Here is a 20,652-nt window from a genome sequence, read left to right on the forward strand (position 1 = left end):
TTTAGAATAGAATAAGTAGTAAATGAAGGAACAAGGTTATAACACTCAAAACGACTGGCTGGTCTTTACATTCTCCCCCTCTTATACAAACGTTCATCCTTGAACGGATCTAGAATCACACCTGGAGTCTCAAATAGGCATGTATATCTGTTTTGCATCTCTCGCTCGATCTCCCAAGTAGCCTCCCCGGTTGGCTGACCTCTCTACTACACCTTCACTGAAGTTATGTTCTTTGACCTCAACTTGCGAACCTGCCGATCCATGGCCACCGACTCCATATCATAAGCCAAATTATCATACAACTGAACCGTGCTAAAGTCCAAAACATTAGACTGATCGCCGACATATTTCTGGAGCATGGAAACATGAAACACTAGGTGAACACTCGACATACTAGGAGGCAATGCAAGCTTGTAAGGAACCTCTCCAATCTTATTAAGCACCTCAAAAGGCCCAATATACTGAGAGATCAACTTTCCCTTCTTCCTGAATCTCATAACACCCTTCATGGGTAAAACTCTAAGTAGTACCTTCTCCCCCACCATGTAAGCAATATCATGAACCTTCCGATCATCTTAGATCTTCTGTCTAGACTGCACCGTGCGAAGCCGATCCAAAATCAACTTAGCCTTATCCAAAGCATCCTAAATCAAGTCACTACCAAATAGCCTAGCCTCACCTGGTTCGAACCAACCCACTAGAGACCGACACCGTTTCCCATACAAAGCCTTATACTAAGCCATCTAAATGCTTGATTGGTAGCCATTATTGTAGGAAAACTTTGCAAGAGGCAGAAAATGATCCTAAGTACTCCTGAAATCCATGACACAAGCGCGTAGCATATCCTCCAAAATCTGAATAATGCGCTCGGACTGACCGTCCATCTGAGGGTGGAATGTTGTACTAAATTCAACCAGTGTTCCTAAATCTCGCTGTACTTCTCTCCAAATATGAGATGTAAAATGCGTGCCTCAATCCAAAATGACGAACACCAGGACACTGTGAAGGCAAACAATCTCGCAAATATAGACCTCAGCCAACTACTCCAAAGAATAGGTAGTCCCAATTAGAATGAAATGTGCGGACTTGGTGAACTAATCCAAAATTACCCAAATGACATCAAATGTTCTCGAAGTCTCTGGGAGCCCATCTGCAAATTTCATGATGATACGCTCTTATTTCCACTCTAGAATCTGAAGACTCTAAAGCAATCCACCTAATTTTTTATGCTCGTACTTCACCTGCTAACAATTTAAATATCAAGGTTCATCCTTTCAAGACAATGGAATGATAGATAAAGATGTTTCCAATAGGATTTGAACCGGATGGTTGAAATGGAGAAGTGCTACCAGGGTGCTATGTCAGATAATGATGCCTACCAAATGAAAGATAAGTTATATAGAACAACTATAAGACTGGCAATGTTATATGGTACTTAATGTTGGGATGCTTCCTGCTAAAGTGTGGCATATCCATAAGATGAATGTTGCATATGCAGATGCTAATATGGATGTGCGGTCATACAAGATTAGATAAGATTCAAAATGACCACAATCACGCAGAATGTGCAAGTAACACGTAATAATAGATCAAATCTAGTCTCCATGTCATGCTATTCTGGATTGTCATGCTAAGATCTTGACGTTGATGATGCCGAGGTTGCCAAGGATCAAGCAGAGAGGTTCTCTAGATTATATTCCCAGGAGGGTGATTTTTTATCTTAAGGGTCAACGAATGGTTGGGAAGGATTGTTTGTCATATTTAGCTTTCGCGAGGGATGTTGGTGCTGATACTCCTACTATTGATTCTGTTTCGGTAACGCATGACTTTTCGGATGTGTTTCCTGCAGACCTACTAGGCATGCCACCCAACAAGGATATTAATTTTGGTATTGAATTGGTGGCGGGCACTCAACCCATTTCTATTCCTCTATATCGTAAGGCACTAGCAAAGTTGAAGAAATTGAAAGAGCAGCTTCAGGAGCTTCTTCATATGGGTTCATTAGGCCTAGTGAGTCTTCTTGGGTGCACCGGTTCTGTTTGTAAAGAAGAAAGATGGTACTATGTGGATGTACATCAATTATAGGCAGTTGAACAAAGTTACAATTAAGAACAAGTGTCCTTTTTCGCACATTAATGATTTATTTGACCAGCTTCAGTGAGTGAGAGTCTTCTCTAAGATTGATTTGAGGTCTGGGCATCACCAGTTGAAGATTCGGGACTCGAATATTCTAAAGACGACATTCAGGACCCGCTATGATTACTATGAGTTCCTTGTGATGTCTTTTAGGTTGACCAACACCCAACAACATTCATGCATCTGATGAACAATGTATATTAGCAATATATTGATTCGTTTGTCGTAGTATTCATAGATGATATCCTGGTATACTCACTTAACCAGGAGGAGTATGCCCAGTATTTGAGGATTCTACTACAAAGGTTGAGGGAGGAGAAGCTTTATTCCAAGTTCTCCAAGTGTGAGTTTTGGCTTAGTTCGGTGGCTTTGTTGGGGCACGTGGTGTCCAGTGAGGGGATTTAAGTGGATTCAAAGAAGATAGAGGCGGTCTAGAGTTGGCCCAGACTGTCTTTGGCTGCTGAGATTCAGAGTTTTCTCGGCACTTATCACGACCAGAAATCCCATGCGTCGTGATGACACCTATCGTGATACTAGGAAAGCCGACAACTCACAAATAACGTGCATATTTAATTTAAGCATACTAAAATAGGCTTAAGTAAATAAAATCTCATAATAACTGGAAGAAAAATACCACAACTCAATACAAAATATTCCCAAAATCTGGGCCTCACTGAGTACATGAGCTTCTATACAATAACATGGTATGACTGCGGAAACACTTTCTAATAGTATAAATGAAAATAAATAAAAAGGAGGAGAGTCTAGGTCTAGGGGCGCCAAGGCAACTACCTCGATAGTCTTCGAACTGAATAAGCTTCAACACTAGCAACCTCCGTGTCCAGAAGCATATGGATCTGCACACGAAGTGCAGAGTGTAGTATGAGTCCAACTAACTAAATAAGTATCATAAATAAACACGACAAAGTAAGAGGAGTATATATATTTAATGATACTAGCTATCACCTGTGTAGTTCCATCTTTTAAACCGGCACAGGATAATATCGAAAACTAACTCGTCAAGTTTTGTGAGAAAAACATTTGTGTGTGCATGTGTACTGTTTCTTAAATACTCTGCTTAGACAATATCATGGCATGTAGAGGTGATAAGAAGTTAAATTAGGTAAATGATCAAGGAAATGCAAAATCCACACAACACTAGTTGGATTCTGTCAACTTTCTATATCCATTCCAAACCACTGATCAGTATTCTAAATAACCGCGTGTACACCATCAAGAGAGAACCATAAGAGGGTGACCCTTAGGGAATAGATCCGTTACCACACATTACACGGACAACTCACGTGCTGAACGGACAACTCACGTGCTAATAATAGAACCCGTATGGATAACTCATGTGTTGCACGTACAACTCGCGTGCCAATAACATCAATGTATGGATCCACACAGACAACTCATGTGCCAATGACCCAATCTGCTCGGTATGGTCACAGGCCCCAATCTAAACATATGATACATGAGCAATTAAACAAGTATACATATATGTGATGAATGAATAAAAATTCCCATGCTTCTGGATTGGTTTAAATGGAAAGCTAATGTGTAGGCATGTGCAATGTGTGCTATTATAGATCACATAAGAAATTTCATCACTGAGAAGCATTTATCAAGTTTGTTCGGGTTTTAAACCTCTATGTAGCCTCAATATGGCTCAAATATATCACACAAACTATTACAAATATGAGAAATATCATAGCTTAAAGCTTAAAAGTGAATTTTAGGCTTATAAGAGCCCGAGCACAACCCGAACATGAATAAATGACTCGGTGCCCGCACATGGGTTCATACCCACGCATGTGCGCACCTAATAGCACATAGATATCACAACAATTCATGCAACTAGTGCTTCAACCGAATTTAAATAAGATACTTACCTAAAGCAAATCAAATGACTCCGCTAGCAAGCCCGACCCTTGTGAATCGGCCTCCGAACGACTTGAATCTAGCCACAAACAACTCAATACAATCAACACAAGCTATAGGAATCAATTCCATATGATAAAGCTAAGCTTTTAAGCAAAAGTCAAAAAGTCAACCCCGGACCACATCTCGAAATCTGTCAAAATTAAAAATCTCCGGACACCCATTCAACCACGAGTCCAATCATATCAAAATTACTCAAATCCAATCATAACTCGACATTTAAATCCTCAAATTAAAGCCTATGAAGTGTTTACAATTTTTTCCAATTTTTTCTAACCAAAACACTAATTAAGTGATAAAAACTATGATAGATTCATGTAATTTAACCACATCCGAGTTAAAGTCAGTTACCCCAATCAACTTCTTTAAAATACCGTCAAGAATCACCCAAATCCGAGGTCTCTAGCTTAGAATATGAAAAATGAGTTCAAAACCATGATTTTGGTATTTAACACTAGTGCCCAGTGATTCCTCCTCGCGATCGCGGAAAGTCCCTCACGATCGCGAAGAACAATAAAACACTGCCCTTCAAAATGACCTTCACGAACGCAAGTAATCCCATAAGAACGCGACTCACATGCTCCCAGACCTACGCGATCGCGTGAAGAACAACTTCGCGTGAACCCTAGTCTCCTCCATTCTTCTTCACGAACGTGACTCCCTTCACGTGTTTGCGATTCATCAGCTGACAAAGCTCCATGATCTCAGACCTCATCTCGCGATCACAAAGAATAAAATCCCAGCTGCCCAAATAAGCCTTTGCGATCGAGAACCTTCCCACGTGTTTACATATAAGGAAACCAGACCTGCAACATCATCAATCTTCTAAGTCCAAATTCCAACCCGTTAGCCATCTGAAATCCATCTGTGGCCCCTAGGACCTCAACCAAACATACCAACAAGTCCTAACACACGATAAAACTTAGTCGAGGCCTCAAATCATATCAGATAACATCAAAACAACAAATCAAACCCCAATTCAAGCCTAATGAAACTAATAAGTTTCCAACTTCTACAGTCGATGCAAAAACCTACCAAATCAACTCCGATTGACCTCAAATTTTGCGCATAAGTAATAAATTATACAAAGGACCTATTCCAACCTCTCGGCACCAAAATCCGAGCATGGTAACCACAAAGTCAACTCTCGGTCAAACTTCTAAACTCTCCAAACTTCATTTTCCAACTTTAACCAATTCGAGCCAAAATCATCTAAGGACCTCCAAATCAATAACCAAACATACTCCTAAGTCCAAAATCATTATACAGAGATATCAGAACCACCAAAACTCCATTCCGGAGTCATTTACATATAAGTCAATATCCAGTCAACTCTTTCAACTTAGGCTTCCAACCTTGGGACTAAGTGTCCCAATTCATTCTGAAACCTCCCCAAAACCAAACAAACTACCTCGATAAATCAGATAGCAAGAAGTGAGCATAGAATAAGTAGTAAATAAGGGAACATGGCTATAACACTCAAAACAACTAGTCGAGTCATTATATTCTCCCCCTCTTATACAAATGTTCATCCTTTAACGGAGCCAGAACCATACCTTGAGTCTTAAATAGGCGTGGATATTTGCTTTGCATCTCTCACTCAGTCTCCCAAGTAACCTCGCCGACTTGCTGACCTCTCCACTACACCTTCACTGAAGCTATGTTCGTTGACCTCAACTTGTGAACCTGCCGATCCATGGCCATCGGTATAATACAACTGAACCGTGCTAAAGTCCAAAACATTAGACTGATCGCTGACATACTTTTGGAGCATGGAAACATGAAACACTGGGTGAACACTCGACATACTAGAAGGCAATGCAAGCTTGTAAGTCACCTCTCCAATCTTCTCAAGCACCTCAAAAGGCCCAATAAACCAAGGGATCAACTTTCCCTTCTTTCCGAATCTCATAACACCCTTCATGGGTGAAACTCTAAGTAGTATCTTATCCCCCACCATGTAAGAAACATCATGAACCTTCCGAGCGGCGTAGCTCTTCTGTCTATAATGTACCATGCGAAGGCCATCCAAAATCAACTTAACCTTATCCAGATCATCCTGAACCAAGTCACTACCCAATAGTCTAGCCTCACCCGGCTCGAATCAACCCATCGAAGACCGACACCGTCTCCCATACAAAGCCTCACACAGAGCCATCTGAATGCTTGATTGGTAGCCGTTGTTAAAGGAAAACTCTGCAAGCGGCAGAAACTTATCCCAAGTACCCCTGAAATCTATGACACCTGCGCGTAGCATATCCTCTAGTATCTGAATAATACGTCGAATTGACCGTCCATCTGAGGGTGGAATGTTGTACTCATCTCAACCCGTGTGCCTAACTCTCGTTGTGCTGCTATCCAAAATTGAGATGTAAACTGCGTACCTCGATCCAAAATGATGGACACCGACACACTATGAATGCGAACAATCTCACAGATATAGATGTCAGCCAACCGCTCTGAAGAATAGGTAGTCCCAATTGGAATGAAATGTACGATCTTGGTGAACTGATCCAAAATTACCTAAATGGTATCAAACTTTCTCGAAGTCTATGGGAGCCCAACTATAAATTTCATGGTGATACGCTCCTATTTTCACTCCAGAATCTCAAGACTCTGAAGCAATCTGCTTGATTTTGATGCTCGTACTTCACCTGCTGACAATTAAAATATCAAGGTTCATCCTTTCAAGACAATGGAATGATAGATGAAGATATTACCCAAAGGATTAGAACCAAATGTTTAAAGTGGAAAAGTGCTACCAGGGTGTTATGTGACAGAAGGATGCCTACCAAATGAAAGATAAGTTTTATAGAACAGCTATAAGACTGGCAATGTTATATGGTAGTGAATGTTGGGATGCTTCCTGCTAAAGTACGACATATTCGTAAGATGAGCGTTGCATAGATGCAGATGCTAAGATGAATGTGCGGTCATACAAGATTAGATAAGATTAAAAATGACCATAATCACCAGAATGTGCAAGTAGCACGTAATAATAGATCAACTCTAGTATCCATGTCATACTATTCTGGATTGTCATGCTAAGACCTTGACATTGGCGATGCCGAGGTTGCCAAGTATCCAGCAGAGAGGTTCTCTAGATTATGTTCCCAGGAGGGTGATTTCTTATCTTAAGGGTCAACGAATGGTTTGAAAGGATTGTTTGTCATATTTAGCTTTCGTGAGGGATGTTGGTGCTGATACTCCTGCTATTGATTCTGTTCCAGTAGTGCGAGACTTTTTGTATGTGTTTTCTGCAAACCTACCGAGCATTCCAGTCGACAAGGATATTAATTTTGGTATTAACTTAGTGACGGGTACTAAGCCCATTTCTATTCCTCCGTATTGTAAGGCACCAGAAAAGTTGAAGGAATTGAAAGATCAGCTTTAGGAGCTTCTTCATAAGGGGTTCATTAGGCCTAGTGTGTCTTCTTGGGGAGCACCGGTTCTATTTGTGAAGAAGAAGAAGGATAGTACTATGCGGATGTGCATCGATTATAGGCAGTTGAGCAAAGTTACAATTAAGAACAAGTATCCTTTTCAGCACATTGATGATTTATTTGACCAGCTTCAGTGAGTGAGAGTGTTCTCTAAGATTTATTTGAGGTCTGGATATCACCAGTTGAAGATTTGGGACTCAGATATTCTAAAGACGACATTCAGGACCCGCTATGGTTACTATGAGTTCCTTGTGATGTCTTTTGGGTTGACCAACGCCCAACAACATTCATGCATCTGATGAACAATATATTTTAGCCATATATTGATTCATTTGTCATAGTATTCATTTATGATATCCTTATGTACTCACGTAACTAGGAGGAGTATGCCCAACATTTGAGGATTGTACTATAAAGGTTGAGGGAGGAGAAGCTTTATGCCAAGTTCTCCAAGTGTGAGTTTTAGCTTAGTTCGGTGGCTCTGTTGGGGCACGTGGTTTCCAGTAAGGGGATTTAAGTGGATTCAAAAAAGATAGAGGCAGTCCAGAGTTGGCCTAGACTGTCTTCAGCTACTGAGATTTAGAGTTTTCTCGGCCCTTATCACTACCAGAAATCCCATGTGTCGTGATAACACCAATCGCGATACTAGGCAAGCCGACAAATCACAAAATAACATGCATCTTTAATATAAGCATACTGAAATAGGCTTAAGTAAATAAAATCTCATAATAACTGGTAGAAAACCACCGCAACTCAATACAGAATTTTCCCAAAATCTGGGCCTCACTGAGTACATGAGCATCTATACAATAACATGGTATGACTGCGGAAACACTTTCTAATAGTATAAATGAAAATAAATAAAAAGGAGGAGAGTCAAGGTCTAGGGGCTCCAAGTCAGCTACCTCGATAGTCTCCGAACTGAATAAGCTTCAACACTAGCAATCTCCGTGTCCGGAAGCCCCTGTATCTGCAAACGAAGTGCAGAGTGTAGTATAAGTCCGACCAACTCAATAAGTATCATAAATAAACACGGCAAGGTAAGAGGAGTATAAATATTTAATGATACTAGCTATCACCTGTGTAGTTCCATTTTTTTAACCAGCACAAGACAATATCGAAAACTAACTCGTCAAGTTATGTGAGAAAAACATTCATGTGGCATGTGTACTATTTCTCAAATACTCTGCTCAGACAATATCATGGCATGTAGAGGTGATAAGAAGTTAAATTAGGTAAATGATCAAGGAAATTCAAAATCCACACAACACTACTCGGATTCTCTCAACTTTCCATATCCGTTCCAAACCACTGATTAGTATTCTCAATAACTGTGTGTACACCATCAAGAGAGAAACATGAGAGTGTGATCCTTAGGGAATAGATCTGTATCCACAGGTTACACGGACAACTCACGTGCTAATAATAGAACCCACACGGACAACTCACGTGTTGCAAGTACAACTCGCGTGCCAATAACATCAGTGTATGGAACCACATCAACAACTCACGTGCTGCACGGACAACTCACGTGCCAATGACACAATCTGCCCGATATGGTCACAGGACCCAATCCAAACATATGATACATGAGCAATTAAACAAGTATACATATATGTGATGAATGAATAAAAATTTTCGTGCTTCTGGACTGGTATAAATGGCATGCTAACGTGTAGGCATGTGCAATGTGTGCTATTATAGATCAAATCAGAAATTTCATCACTAAGAAGCATTTATCAAGTTTGTTCAGGTTTTAAACCTCTATGTAGCCTCAGCATAATAGATCACACAAACTATTACAAATATGAGAAATATCATAGCTTAAAGCTTAATAGTCAATTCTAGGCTAATTAGAGCCTGAGTATAACCCGAACATGAATAAATGACCCCGGTGCCTGCATATGGGTTCATCCCCCCGCATGTGCGCACCCAATAGCACATAGATATCACAATAATTCAGGAAATTAGTGCTTCAACCGAGTTTAAATAAGATACTTACCTAAAGAAAATCAAATCACTCTGCTAGCAAGCCCGATCCTTGCGAATCAGCCTCCGAACGACTCGTATCTAGCCACAAACAACTCGATACAACTGTTACAAGCTATAGGAATCAATTCCATATGATAAAGCTGAGCTCTTAAGCAAAAGTCAAAAAGTCAACTCAAATGTTAACCTAGGCCCACGTCTTGAAATCCAACAAAATTAAAAAACTCCGAACACCCATTCAACCACGAGTCCAACCATATCAAAATTACTCAAATCCAATAATAACTCGACATTCAAATCCTCAAATTAAAGCCTATGAAGTTTCTACAATTTTTCCCAATTGTTTTTACACAAAACACTAAGTGATAAAAACTATGATAGATTCATGTAATTTAACCACATCAAATTCACTTACACCAATCAACTCTTTGAAAATCCTTTCAAGAATCGCCCATATCAGAGGTCTCTAGCTCAGAATATGAAAAATGATTTCAAACCTTTGATTTTGGCATTTAACACTACTTCCCAGTAATTCCTCCTTGTGATCACGAAATGTCCCTCATGATCGCGAAGAACAAGACAAAGCTACCCTTAAAAATGACATTCGTGAACGCAGATAATCCCACACGAACACGACTCATAGGCTCCCAGACCTATGCGATCGCGTGAAGAACAACTTCTGTGAACCCTAGTCTCCTCCATTCTTCTTTGCAAACGTGACTCCCTTCACGCATTCGCGATTCATCAGCTGACAAAGCTCCATGATCGCAGACCTCATCTCACGATCACATAGAATAAAATCCCATCCACCCAAATAATCCTTTGCGGTCATGAACCTTCCCACGTGATTGCGTATAAGGAAACCAGACCTGCAACATCAGCGATCTTCTATGTCCCAATTCCAACCCATTATCCATCTGAGGCCGTCCGGACCTCAATCAAACATACCAACAATTCCAAAAACACGATACAAACTTAGTCGAGGCCTCAAATCACATCAAACAACATCAATAACAAAAATCGCACCCCAATTCAAGCCTAATGAAACTAACAAAATTTCCAACTTCTACAGTCGATGTAGAAACTTATCAAATCAACTCAGGTTGACCTCAAAATTTGCACACAAGTAGTAAATGACACAAAGGACCTACTCCAACCTCTCGGCACCAAAATCCGAGCCCGGTAAACCACAACGTCAACTTTCGATCAAACTTCTCAATTCTCCAAACTTCTATTTTCCAAATTTTACTAATTCTAGCCAAAATCATCTACGGACCTCCAAATCAATAACCGGACATACTCCAAATTCCAAAATAACCATACTGAGCTATCAGAACTGCCCAAACTCCATTTCATAGTTGTTTACACATAAATCAACATCCGGTCAACTTTTTCAACTTAGGCTTCCAACCTTAGGACTAAGTGTCCCAATTCATTCTGAAAACTCTCCGAAACCAAACAACTACCCCAACAAGTCACATAACATGAATTGAGAATAGAATAATTAGTAAATGGGGGAACGAGGCTGCAACACTCAAAACTATCGGCTGTGTCATTACAATTACCCATGAACCAGGTCCTTCTTGATTAGCTTGTTCAACAGAGTTAAGCTTGCATGTACCAATCTTCTGTGCCAAAGTTCAGCATTATCATCAACATCACTCAAACATGTAATATCCCCACTATTTAGAGACTCAAACTCTACAATATAGATGTTTTTAAATCTTTTTGCCACTAGAAATGCTAAACCAGTTACAAGATTGGGATAGTGCAAGGCTTTGATAAGAACTCCACTTTGTTTCCTTTGTTGTAGATTTAAGAGACATTCAGCAGGCTGTATTTTAAGACATTCACATAATACACTTTTTTAATTGAATGAGTGAATCTCTTCACAAATTTTCCAACTACCAGAGTATATATCCTGCCATTTCCAAAGGACACACTCCCACCTTCCAAGGCTTTGAGTGAAGGAAAATCATCAATACTTCCAGTCACGTGTTTAGAGTAGACGCTATCAATGTACCATCTTTGGTTGCTTTCTTTCACTACTGCTGCACAAGTAAACCAGAGTTTAGACTTTAGGTACCCAAATAAGTTTGGGTCCTTTGTAATGAGGAAAGGGGAGAATTAAACTTCTTATTGTCCAAGAAAGCATCACACATTTCTTTTTGAGAGAAACATGTTCCTTAGTTGTAGATACTTTTTCAACAAAAACTTTGCTTTTTCGTTGGGACTGAACCTTGCTTTTCCAGAATCTTTGAAATGGCCAGTATTACCACAATGAGTGCAAAGCTAGTTATCAGGCACAATAACATACTTGTTATGTGGGTTGTAGGGAGTCTTTCTTTTTGGAACCTGATTCCCTGCATGTTCCCCCCATTACCTTTATACATGGAAGTGATTGTGTCAGAGGACCAGGTTCACTTCAGAGATTTATGTAAGTCATTTTTTAACCCTATTTAAATCTTTCTGAAGTTGTCTAGTTCTTTCAAGTTCAACGGAATGACTCAATTTTGCTTTTTTGAGTTCATTTTCAAGCTTAAGGTGTGCCTCACTCGCCACTTCCTTTCCTTTTGAGGAGTTCATGCAATTTTCCATTGAAGTTTTTACAGAATTATTATCCTTTTTTAACTCATCTACTATCTCCTTCAGATCCACAACCACTACCAGCAATTCATCTCTCTAATTTTTTTCAGTTAGAACATCTCTTTTTTTCTTTTATTCCTATATTGTTTCTTTCAAATCAACAACTACGACCAGTAAATCATCTCTCTCATGTTCTATATTTCTTATTTCCCGAGTTAAAGTATTTTTATCATTAATGAGATTATGGTAAGCATCAATTAAGACATTAGCTAAAGATCGTCTTTTGAGAATAAGACTTCAAATTTCTTTGAACGTTAGAAAGTTTACCTCATCGTCATCATCATCTTTATCCTTAGCAGATTTTGCCATCAGGGCAAATATGGAATCAAATTCTACTGCTTCGCTTTCAACCGCTATCATAGATGTGTCGCCTTGTTCATCATCACCCTCAGATTCACCAGAGGAATCTCCCCTTGCAGCAAGAGCTTGTTTCATAATATTATCAGCGCCATCTCTTCTCTTGAATTTCCTGTCAGGGACTGGGTTCCTCTTAGCCATCTTGTCTGTGTTGTGCTTGTAGTGGTCCTGCTTGTGGAGAGGGAAATCTTTGATGAAATGTCCTGGCTTCCCGCATTTGTGACAACAATCATAGCCTTTTGTGTTTCTACTAAAGCTAACTTTCTCCATTTCTACGAACCATTTTCTGAAATCTCCTTGTAATATAGGCCATGTCAGCATCATCACCACTTAAGACGTTGTTGTCTTCCTTGAGAGCCAGGTTTTTCTCCTTTTTGGGTTCTCTTCTTTCATGATCTTTCTCATTCTTCATTTCGTAGGTCTTCCGATTTCCAATGAGTTCATCCATCGTCAGCTTTTGTAGATCTTCTGCTTACGTGATAACATTGACTTTGCTTTCCCAAGAACCAGGTAACACACTGAGTATTTTCTGACCAACTTTTTCTTAGGATAATCTCTCCTAGAGAATGAAGCTCATTGATGATGGAAGTAAAGCGAGTATGCATATCCTGAATGAACTCATCATGTTTCATCTTGAAGAACTCATAGCCAGTAGTGAGCATGTCGATTTTTGATTCCTTTACTTGAGTGGTACCTTCATGTGCAGTTTGGAGAGCCTCCCAGATTTCCTTGGCATATTGATGATCTGAGATTCAGATGTACTCGCCTGGTCCAATACCATATATGAGGATCTTCTTTGCGCAGAAGTTTTTCTCGATGGCTTTATGATCAACATCATTCTACTCCTTTCTTGTTTTTTGGGATTGTGACTGCTGTCTCGTCAATGGTCTTCTTAGGGATGAAAGGTCCATCACAAATGACATCCCAAACTTCCTAATCTTCAGCCATGATAAAATTAGCATTCTTTTCTTCCACCAGCCATAGTATTGTCCATTGAATCTTGGTGGTCTGTAGGTTGATTGACCTTCTTCAAAATTTGGTGGAGCATCCATGTAGATATTTTCTAGGTGTTAGCCTTATAGAAAGAACCTGCTCTGATATCAATTGATGTAAACTTAGAGTTCACCTAACTGTATAGAGAACCTGGTTATCGATCAATTCCAATAGAAAACACAACAATAATTAAATAACACAATAATATTTATATGAAAAACTCCTAGTTCACGGGATAAAAAATCACGATCTACACTCATAGGATTTCAACTTCACTAACTAAGCAACTTTTGATTACAACATATTGTAACCAAAGAATTAAACTCTTAATCCCTCACCTATTTATAATAACTATATTGCAAACTCTAGTCAACACAAACACAATGTTTATGGTTTACAAAAGTATCCTACGAGATGCTTCTAAATAATTTGAGTAGGAGTTACAAGTGAATAACATAAGAAAATACAAAACAACACTAAGGACATACAATGTATTCAATGCTAGGATCTGGTCCTTTGTTATGTTGCTGTTTTGTTCTTCAATGCCTTAGAGAGAGTTCGAAGGCGGCTGCACACTTGAGAGTAAATATATTTTAGGGTTTTGAAAATGTGTGTAATCCATTTCCTCATGTTGGTAATATATAAGTGAGATCATCAAAATTGATGCAAGAGAGTGTTCGGTACACAACATGCTTCAACAGTGTTGCTGCACTGTTGCGCGTGCAGTGCAACAACTTTTACAATTGTAAGAGTTGACTTGTACCATGTTCGGAGGAACTGGTATCTATTTGTTCCCTCTGTTGTTCCCTTAACTAATTTTATTGGAACTTGTGCTAGACATTTGACTTGTTGTTCTGAGTGCGGAGAAGCTAGTTATATCAGGTTCCATATCTGGTTTTCATATGAAGTTTGCTAAATCATTAAACAAAAAGGCACATAAATTATCAATTTATATGGACAAGGCACTTGAAAAATGTAAAGTAATTGTTTTCTTCAACGGATATAATTGAACCTTTGAATTTCTAAACTTATTCAACTACGTGTTTATTTCAGTTGATTGGATGGTCGTCAACTAGTTGTGCCTATTTATTATGTGTTTCCCAATAAAAAACATACATGTTTAGGTAGTTGTTAAATAACGTCACTCCCTAGGTATATGAGAGATCAATACAACACATTTAAAAGTGGGATTAGAGATAACAAAGCTTTAGTATGGTCATAGTACATTGTGTGAAATTGCCAACTAGTTTGAAAGAATACATCTAGTAAATTATCATGATTGCTCGAGAGAGAATCGCGATAAGTAGAGTACTCTTGATCAGTAGATAATAAATCAGTGAACTATGGGTAATATAGCGAGAATAATTCTGACAATTGCAAATATCATAATCCTAAGCTCCCTTAATCTTGTCTACAACTCTTTCCAAAATTGGTTGATAATTTTTACTACTTTTTAATTTGTTAATTAACTATTTTAAAACAAAACAAACCAGTTATTAGCAAGTTACTCTAGAATATACGTTGTAAAAAGAATGAACTCTGGGTGAAGTAGATCCACAATTACTACATCAAAAGGGGACAAGTTTGAGGAGTTCTTCCTAAGCAAACATCTTGGGTGGTGCAAAATATTACGAAGATTCAAAGCTATGTTCAGCAAGTCGGGAGCAGTAAAAAAGACCTTCAAAGCATGAATATATATGTGCTTATGAGAGATGACTCTCCAAAAGTACAATGGAGGAAATTGGTGTGCAATAATTTTGGAGCTCCAAAGTGGATTTTCATCCTAAGATTAGCAGCTCATGGAAAACTGGCTACAAAAGACAAGTTGATGCAATGGGTACTACTGATAGTCAAATGTGTCCAATGTGTACTTCACAATTTAAAAGTATAACTACCTCTTTTTTAAGTGTGAGATAGCTGAAGTGGAATTAACTGCTTAAGTGGTAAAAGATTACTAGAACTGTTATGTCTTGGCCAGATAAACTAAATTGGGCAGAGAACCATGCCAAAGGGAGAAGTTCAAGTGCTGAAATTTATAGGATGACCTTGGCTACTTTTTATAACACATATGGATTGAGAGGAATCACATGATTTTTCAAGATAAACAAATAGATCACAAGAGTATTATCAGGAAAATAATACAAGAAGTTTTTCATAGAGGATGTGACGACCTGGCAAGTCGTCTCATTATTTACCGCTCTAATTCCCCTATTTCTGATTCTTATTGCTTTGTCTATCGGTTTTATATCTGATTGGGTCGGTTGGCTCGGGTTCGGAAGGGTTTTGAGAAGGTTTGAGACACTTAGTCTCTTTTGAGGAAGCTTAAGTTGGAAAGGTCAACCGAATGTTGACTTATGTGTTAGAGAGATCGGATGTGACTTTTGATGGTTCGTATAGCTCCGGGAGGTGATTTGGGACTTAGGAGAGTGATCGAAATGAGTTTTGGAGGTCCGGAGTAGATTTAGGCTTTAATTGGTGAAATTAAATTTTAGTGTTTTCCTGTTGTTAGATGAGATTTTGATATAGGGGTCGGAATGGAATTCCCGGAGTTGTAGTAGTTTCGTTGTGTCATTTGGGATGTGTGTGCAAACTTTCCATTCGGACGTGGTTTGGTTGGGTTTTTAATCAAAAGAGTAATTTAGAAGATTTTGAAATTCTTAGGCTTGAATCCGATGCGAATTTGGTGTTTTGATGTTGTTTTGAGCATTCCAAAGGTTGGAACAAGTTCGAGTGATGTTATGGGATATGTTAGCATGTTTGGTTGAGGTCTCGGGGGACTCGGGTGAGCTTCGGGTGGTCAATCGGACCATTTCATGTTTTGGAAAATGCAGAAAAATGATGTTCAGTGTTGCAGAGAAATGACCTTCGCGTTCGCGAGTAGGCCCTCGCGTTCGCGAAGGGTTAGTTGGTGAGGATGAGAATTTAGACTTCGCGTTAGCGAGGAAGGCTCCGCGTTCTGATAACTAGGGATTTTGATACATTTTATACTCCTTCTTGCTTAAGTTTTGATTAGAAATGTGTACAAAATAGTCCCAAAGCTCACAAGTTGTGCTTGATTGCAGGTTTGATCAACAAGGTGACAAGATGTCAAAGATCAGCTCAAAAGGATTGAAACTTGCACAAGTATCAAGACAAGACAAAACTTAGACAAAACAAGGCCAGTGCAGCCGTACACCATTCTATGCGGTCCGCACAAGTGAGGTTCAAAGAGTATGATATTCAGGCAAAAAAAGCAATGCGGCTGCAGCAGGTTTTGTGCGGTACGCACTGGGATCAATGCGGCCGCACTCGATTTAGTGCGGTCCGCAGTAAGAAGGATCAGAGAGTTGCCAGTTTCGAGTTTCAAGATAATGTGGTTCGTGCTCCATTTCATGTGGACTGCACTAGAAGCCTTCGCGGTCGCACTTTATTCTATGAGGTCCGCATTGCCTGAGTTCAGAGAGATGGATTTTTATGTCAAGAGCCTTAGTGCGGCCGCACATGATTTTGTGCGGTCCGCACTAGCCTCGTAGGGGTATTTTTGTCAAGATTTTGCAGCTTAGTATAAATAGCTTCTTTTCCCATTTTTAGGTGATCAGATAGTTTTAGCTAAGAGCTGCGCTCGTGGGTTCGAATATTTTAGCTATTTTGGACAATTTTATCTACATTTCAACATTGCATCTTCTTGTTTATCTTAGTAATTAATTAATATGAGTTGTTCTTCATCTATTTCTTGTTTTTCTTCTTTAATTATGAGTAGCTAAACGCATAATCTGGGGCTGTGGCTCAATCCTAGTATGGGTAATTGATGGGTCTTGTGTTTTAGGGCTAGATTGAATATGAGTGTTTGATATTTGGGCTAATTTCATGTTTAGTTGCTGAATTAGTGGTTGCAAACACTAGTTTGTGTTTAGTTGACTTGAACTCTTCTTGAGAAAGAGAGCTTGAGTCTATAAAATTGGTCCAACAAGGAATTGGGGCGTATTCAAGAGATTGATATCCCCAATTAAAGGGTTAAACATCGAGAGAGTAATATCCGACTTGAACCTTGATTGCTTGTGCAAATTTGCATACCCAATTGGTCTTGAGAAAGTTAATTCGGGCAAATTCACTTGAACCACCGAGAGGTGTAGAGTGGGTAAAATCGTGCAACGATTATATCATACTCCCCAAATATGTCAATCAAGCCTTAGACTCAAGTATCCGTCAATTGACCACCTAGGCGAAAGTCACTACCCTAGTGCCTTTTAAACCATTTGAACAACCCGCAACATTTTACTCTTAGCTTATTCTAGTTTAATTTACCATTGTAGTTTGATAAAAGTAGAAGTAAGACAAAAACCCAAAAATGTTTAGAAGTATAATTTGGAACACATACACGACTCCAAACTAGATAGATACCCGACTCCAACTTCTAGCTCTCTGTGGAAATCGATCTCGACTCTAAATTAGGTAAAAGCTGCTTCGACCCTCTCTCGCTACTCAATAGTAGTGCAGGGTAGGCTTCGATCACTTTTTGGTGCCGTTGTCGGGGAGCTAACGGTTTTGGCTATCTATTTAAATAGTGTTGTATGTTGTTCTTCTTTCATTCTTTGTTACTAATTTGTTTGTGTCACAACTCAGGTACCAAATGGCAGCGAACAACGCCAGTGACCCTCTTGGAAATGTGATTGCGGGGGAGGAGGTAGATGATGTCGGAGATGATGACGTGCCTCTTGTACCTCAAGGACAACGTAGAGGCCGCCAGACTAATGCTAATGTTAATGACAATATCCTAGACCCTCTTCCGCCATCTCCAAGAGTGGTTCCTAGAGTACTTCCGAACCAAGGCTATGCAAGTGCTATTGTCCCACCCCGAATCCGGGGACAATTTTCAAAAAACCAATGTGATGTTGACCTTACTAGAGCAACGTGGGTATTTCACGGGCGCTACAAATCAAAATGCTTACAAATATCTCAAGGGGTTCGTGAATACATGTTGGGGGAGCAAGCAAACTAATGTGTCCGAGGATGCTCTTAGGTTGAGACTCTTCCCATTCTCACTTAGAGGGAAGGTATTGGATTGGCTCGAGCGACTTCCCAACCATTTCATCACTACTTGGGATGAGTTGGCGGACAAGTTCATTGCAAAATGTTTCTCACCGGGGCATATGGTTGCACTGATAGATGAGATCTTGGCGTTCAAGCAAGAGCCCACAGAACCTTTGCATGAGATTTGGGAGCTTTATAGAATAATGGTGAAGGAATTCCCCAACAATGATATGACTGAGGCGATGATCCAACAAACCTTGTACCGGGGCATTAATACAACAAACCAATGCATAGTGAACCAACTTACTAGGGTCAACTTCATGAAGTTGTCGTATGATGATGCTTGTGACATTCTTGACGAGATGACTGACACTTCTTTTGCTTGGCAAAGTAGAGCCAATGTGCCCTAGGGTGACCCCACGGTTATCCATTTGCACAAGGAATTACATGATCATGGGCAGGCTATAGCTGAGTTGACAACTACAATGAACCAACTAGCAAAGGCACAGTTGCAACAAGTTCAAAATCCGCGCCGGGTGTTAACATGCTTGTCAACAAAAGAAGACAAAGAGGGCAACAGAACCAAGGGAATTCGGAGCAATTTGATAATGATTGTGGTGGATTTCAAGTGGTTGGATGCCGGGGTTGTGTACCCCATCTCTGATAGCTCTTGGACTTCACCGTTGCAATGTATACCAAAGAAGGGTGGCATGAACGTGGTTACAAATTCACAAAATGAGTTGATTCCTACAAGAACCGTCACCGGTTGGAGGGTATGTATGGGCTACCGCAAGTTGAATAAAATGACCCGCAGGATCACTTTCCTTTACCTTTTCTTGATCAGATGTTAGATTGACTTGTTGGGCGTGCCTTCTATGTTTCTTGGATGGGTATTCTGGGTACAACCAAATCTTGATTGCTTCGGAAGATTAGGAGAAGACCACATTCACTTGTCCATATGACACCTTTGCTTTTTCTAGGATGCATTTTGGGTTGTGTAATGCACCGGCTACATTTCAGCGGTGTATGATGGCCATTTTCACCGATATGGTGGAAGACATTTTGGAGGTATTCATGGACGACTTTAGTGTTGTGGGGGATTCATTTTATGAGTGCTTGAAAAATCTTAATAGGGTCATGGCCCGTTTTGAAGAAACAAATCTTGTTCTCAATTGGGAGAAATGCCACTTTATGGTGGAAGAGTGCATAGTTCTTGGGCATAAAATTTCAAATTATGGTATTGAGGTAGACAAAGCAAAAATTGATGTGATTTCAAGGCTCCCTCCATATACATCTGTCAAGGGAGTCCGAAGTTTTCTTGGGCATGTGGGGTTCTACCGGAGATTTATCAAAGACTTTTCGAAGGTAGTGAATCTCTTGTGCAAGTTGTTGGAAAAAGATGCTAAGTTCGTGTTTGATGAAAAATGTATGCAATCCTTTGAATTTCTCAAGCATAAATTGACCACCACTCATATCATTACCGCATCTAATTGGAGCTTGCCCTTTGAGCTCATATGTGATGCGAACGATGTTATAGTTGGGGAGGTTTTGGGTCAAAGAGTAAACAAAATATTTCATCTGGTGTACTATGCGAGCAAGATAATGAATGATGCTCAAGGGAACTACACGGTGACCGAGAAAGCACTTTTGGCTATTGTGTTCTCAATGGAAAAATTTCGGTCGTATCTTATGGGTGCTAAGGTTATTATTCATACCGACCATGTCGCACTCCGGTACTTGATGGCGAAGAAGGATTCCAAAGCTAGACTGATGCGATGGGTCTTGTTACTTCAAGAATTTGATTTGGAGATTGTGGACCGGAAGGGTGGTGAGAACCAAGTGGCGGACCACTTGTCCCGCTTGGAGGAGGAGGGGAGGCCTCGTGACGGCCTAAAGATCAATGATTCATTTCCTGACGAACAACTCCTTTCGGTGTCGATGAATGATATGCCATGGTTTGCCGATGTTGTTAATTTCTTTGTGACTGGTATAATCTTGTATGAGCTCTCTTCTAACCAAAGGAAGAAGCTCAAGCGGGATAGTTTGGATTTCTATTGGGATGAGCCATACTTGTTCAAGATTTGCACGGATGGTGTGATCCGAAGGTTTGTCCCGGAGGAAGAGCAATTGAGTA

General features: G+C 39.8%; 1 protein-coding gene across 1 annotated transcript; it reads right to left on the reverse strand.

Annotated features, from left to right (window-relative positions):
• Positions 1–206: 206 nt before the first annotated feature.
• LOC138887925 (uncharacterized) lies at positions 207–545 on the reverse strand. Its single transcript, XM_070169717.1, has one exon. It carries the CDS (start codon positions 543–545, stop codon positions 207–209), a length of 339 nt encoding a protein of 112 aa, XP_070025818.1.
• Between the last annotated feature and the right edge of the window lie 20,107 nt (positions 546–20,652).

Source organism: Nicotiana sylvestris, chromosome 3 (assembly GCF_000393655.2).
Source record: "Nicotiana sylvestris chromosome 3, ASM39365v2, whole genome shotgun sequence".
NCBI lineage: Eukaryota > Viridiplantae > Streptophyta > Magnoliopsida > Solanales > Solanaceae > Nicotiana > Nicotiana sylvestris.

What these genes read in the sequence shown, in the direction of transcription:
- LOC138887925 (XM_070169717.1), bottom strand. Translation starts at nt 545, where the DNA reads ATGGTGGGGGAGAAGGTACTACTTAGAGTTTTACCCATGAAGGGTGTT.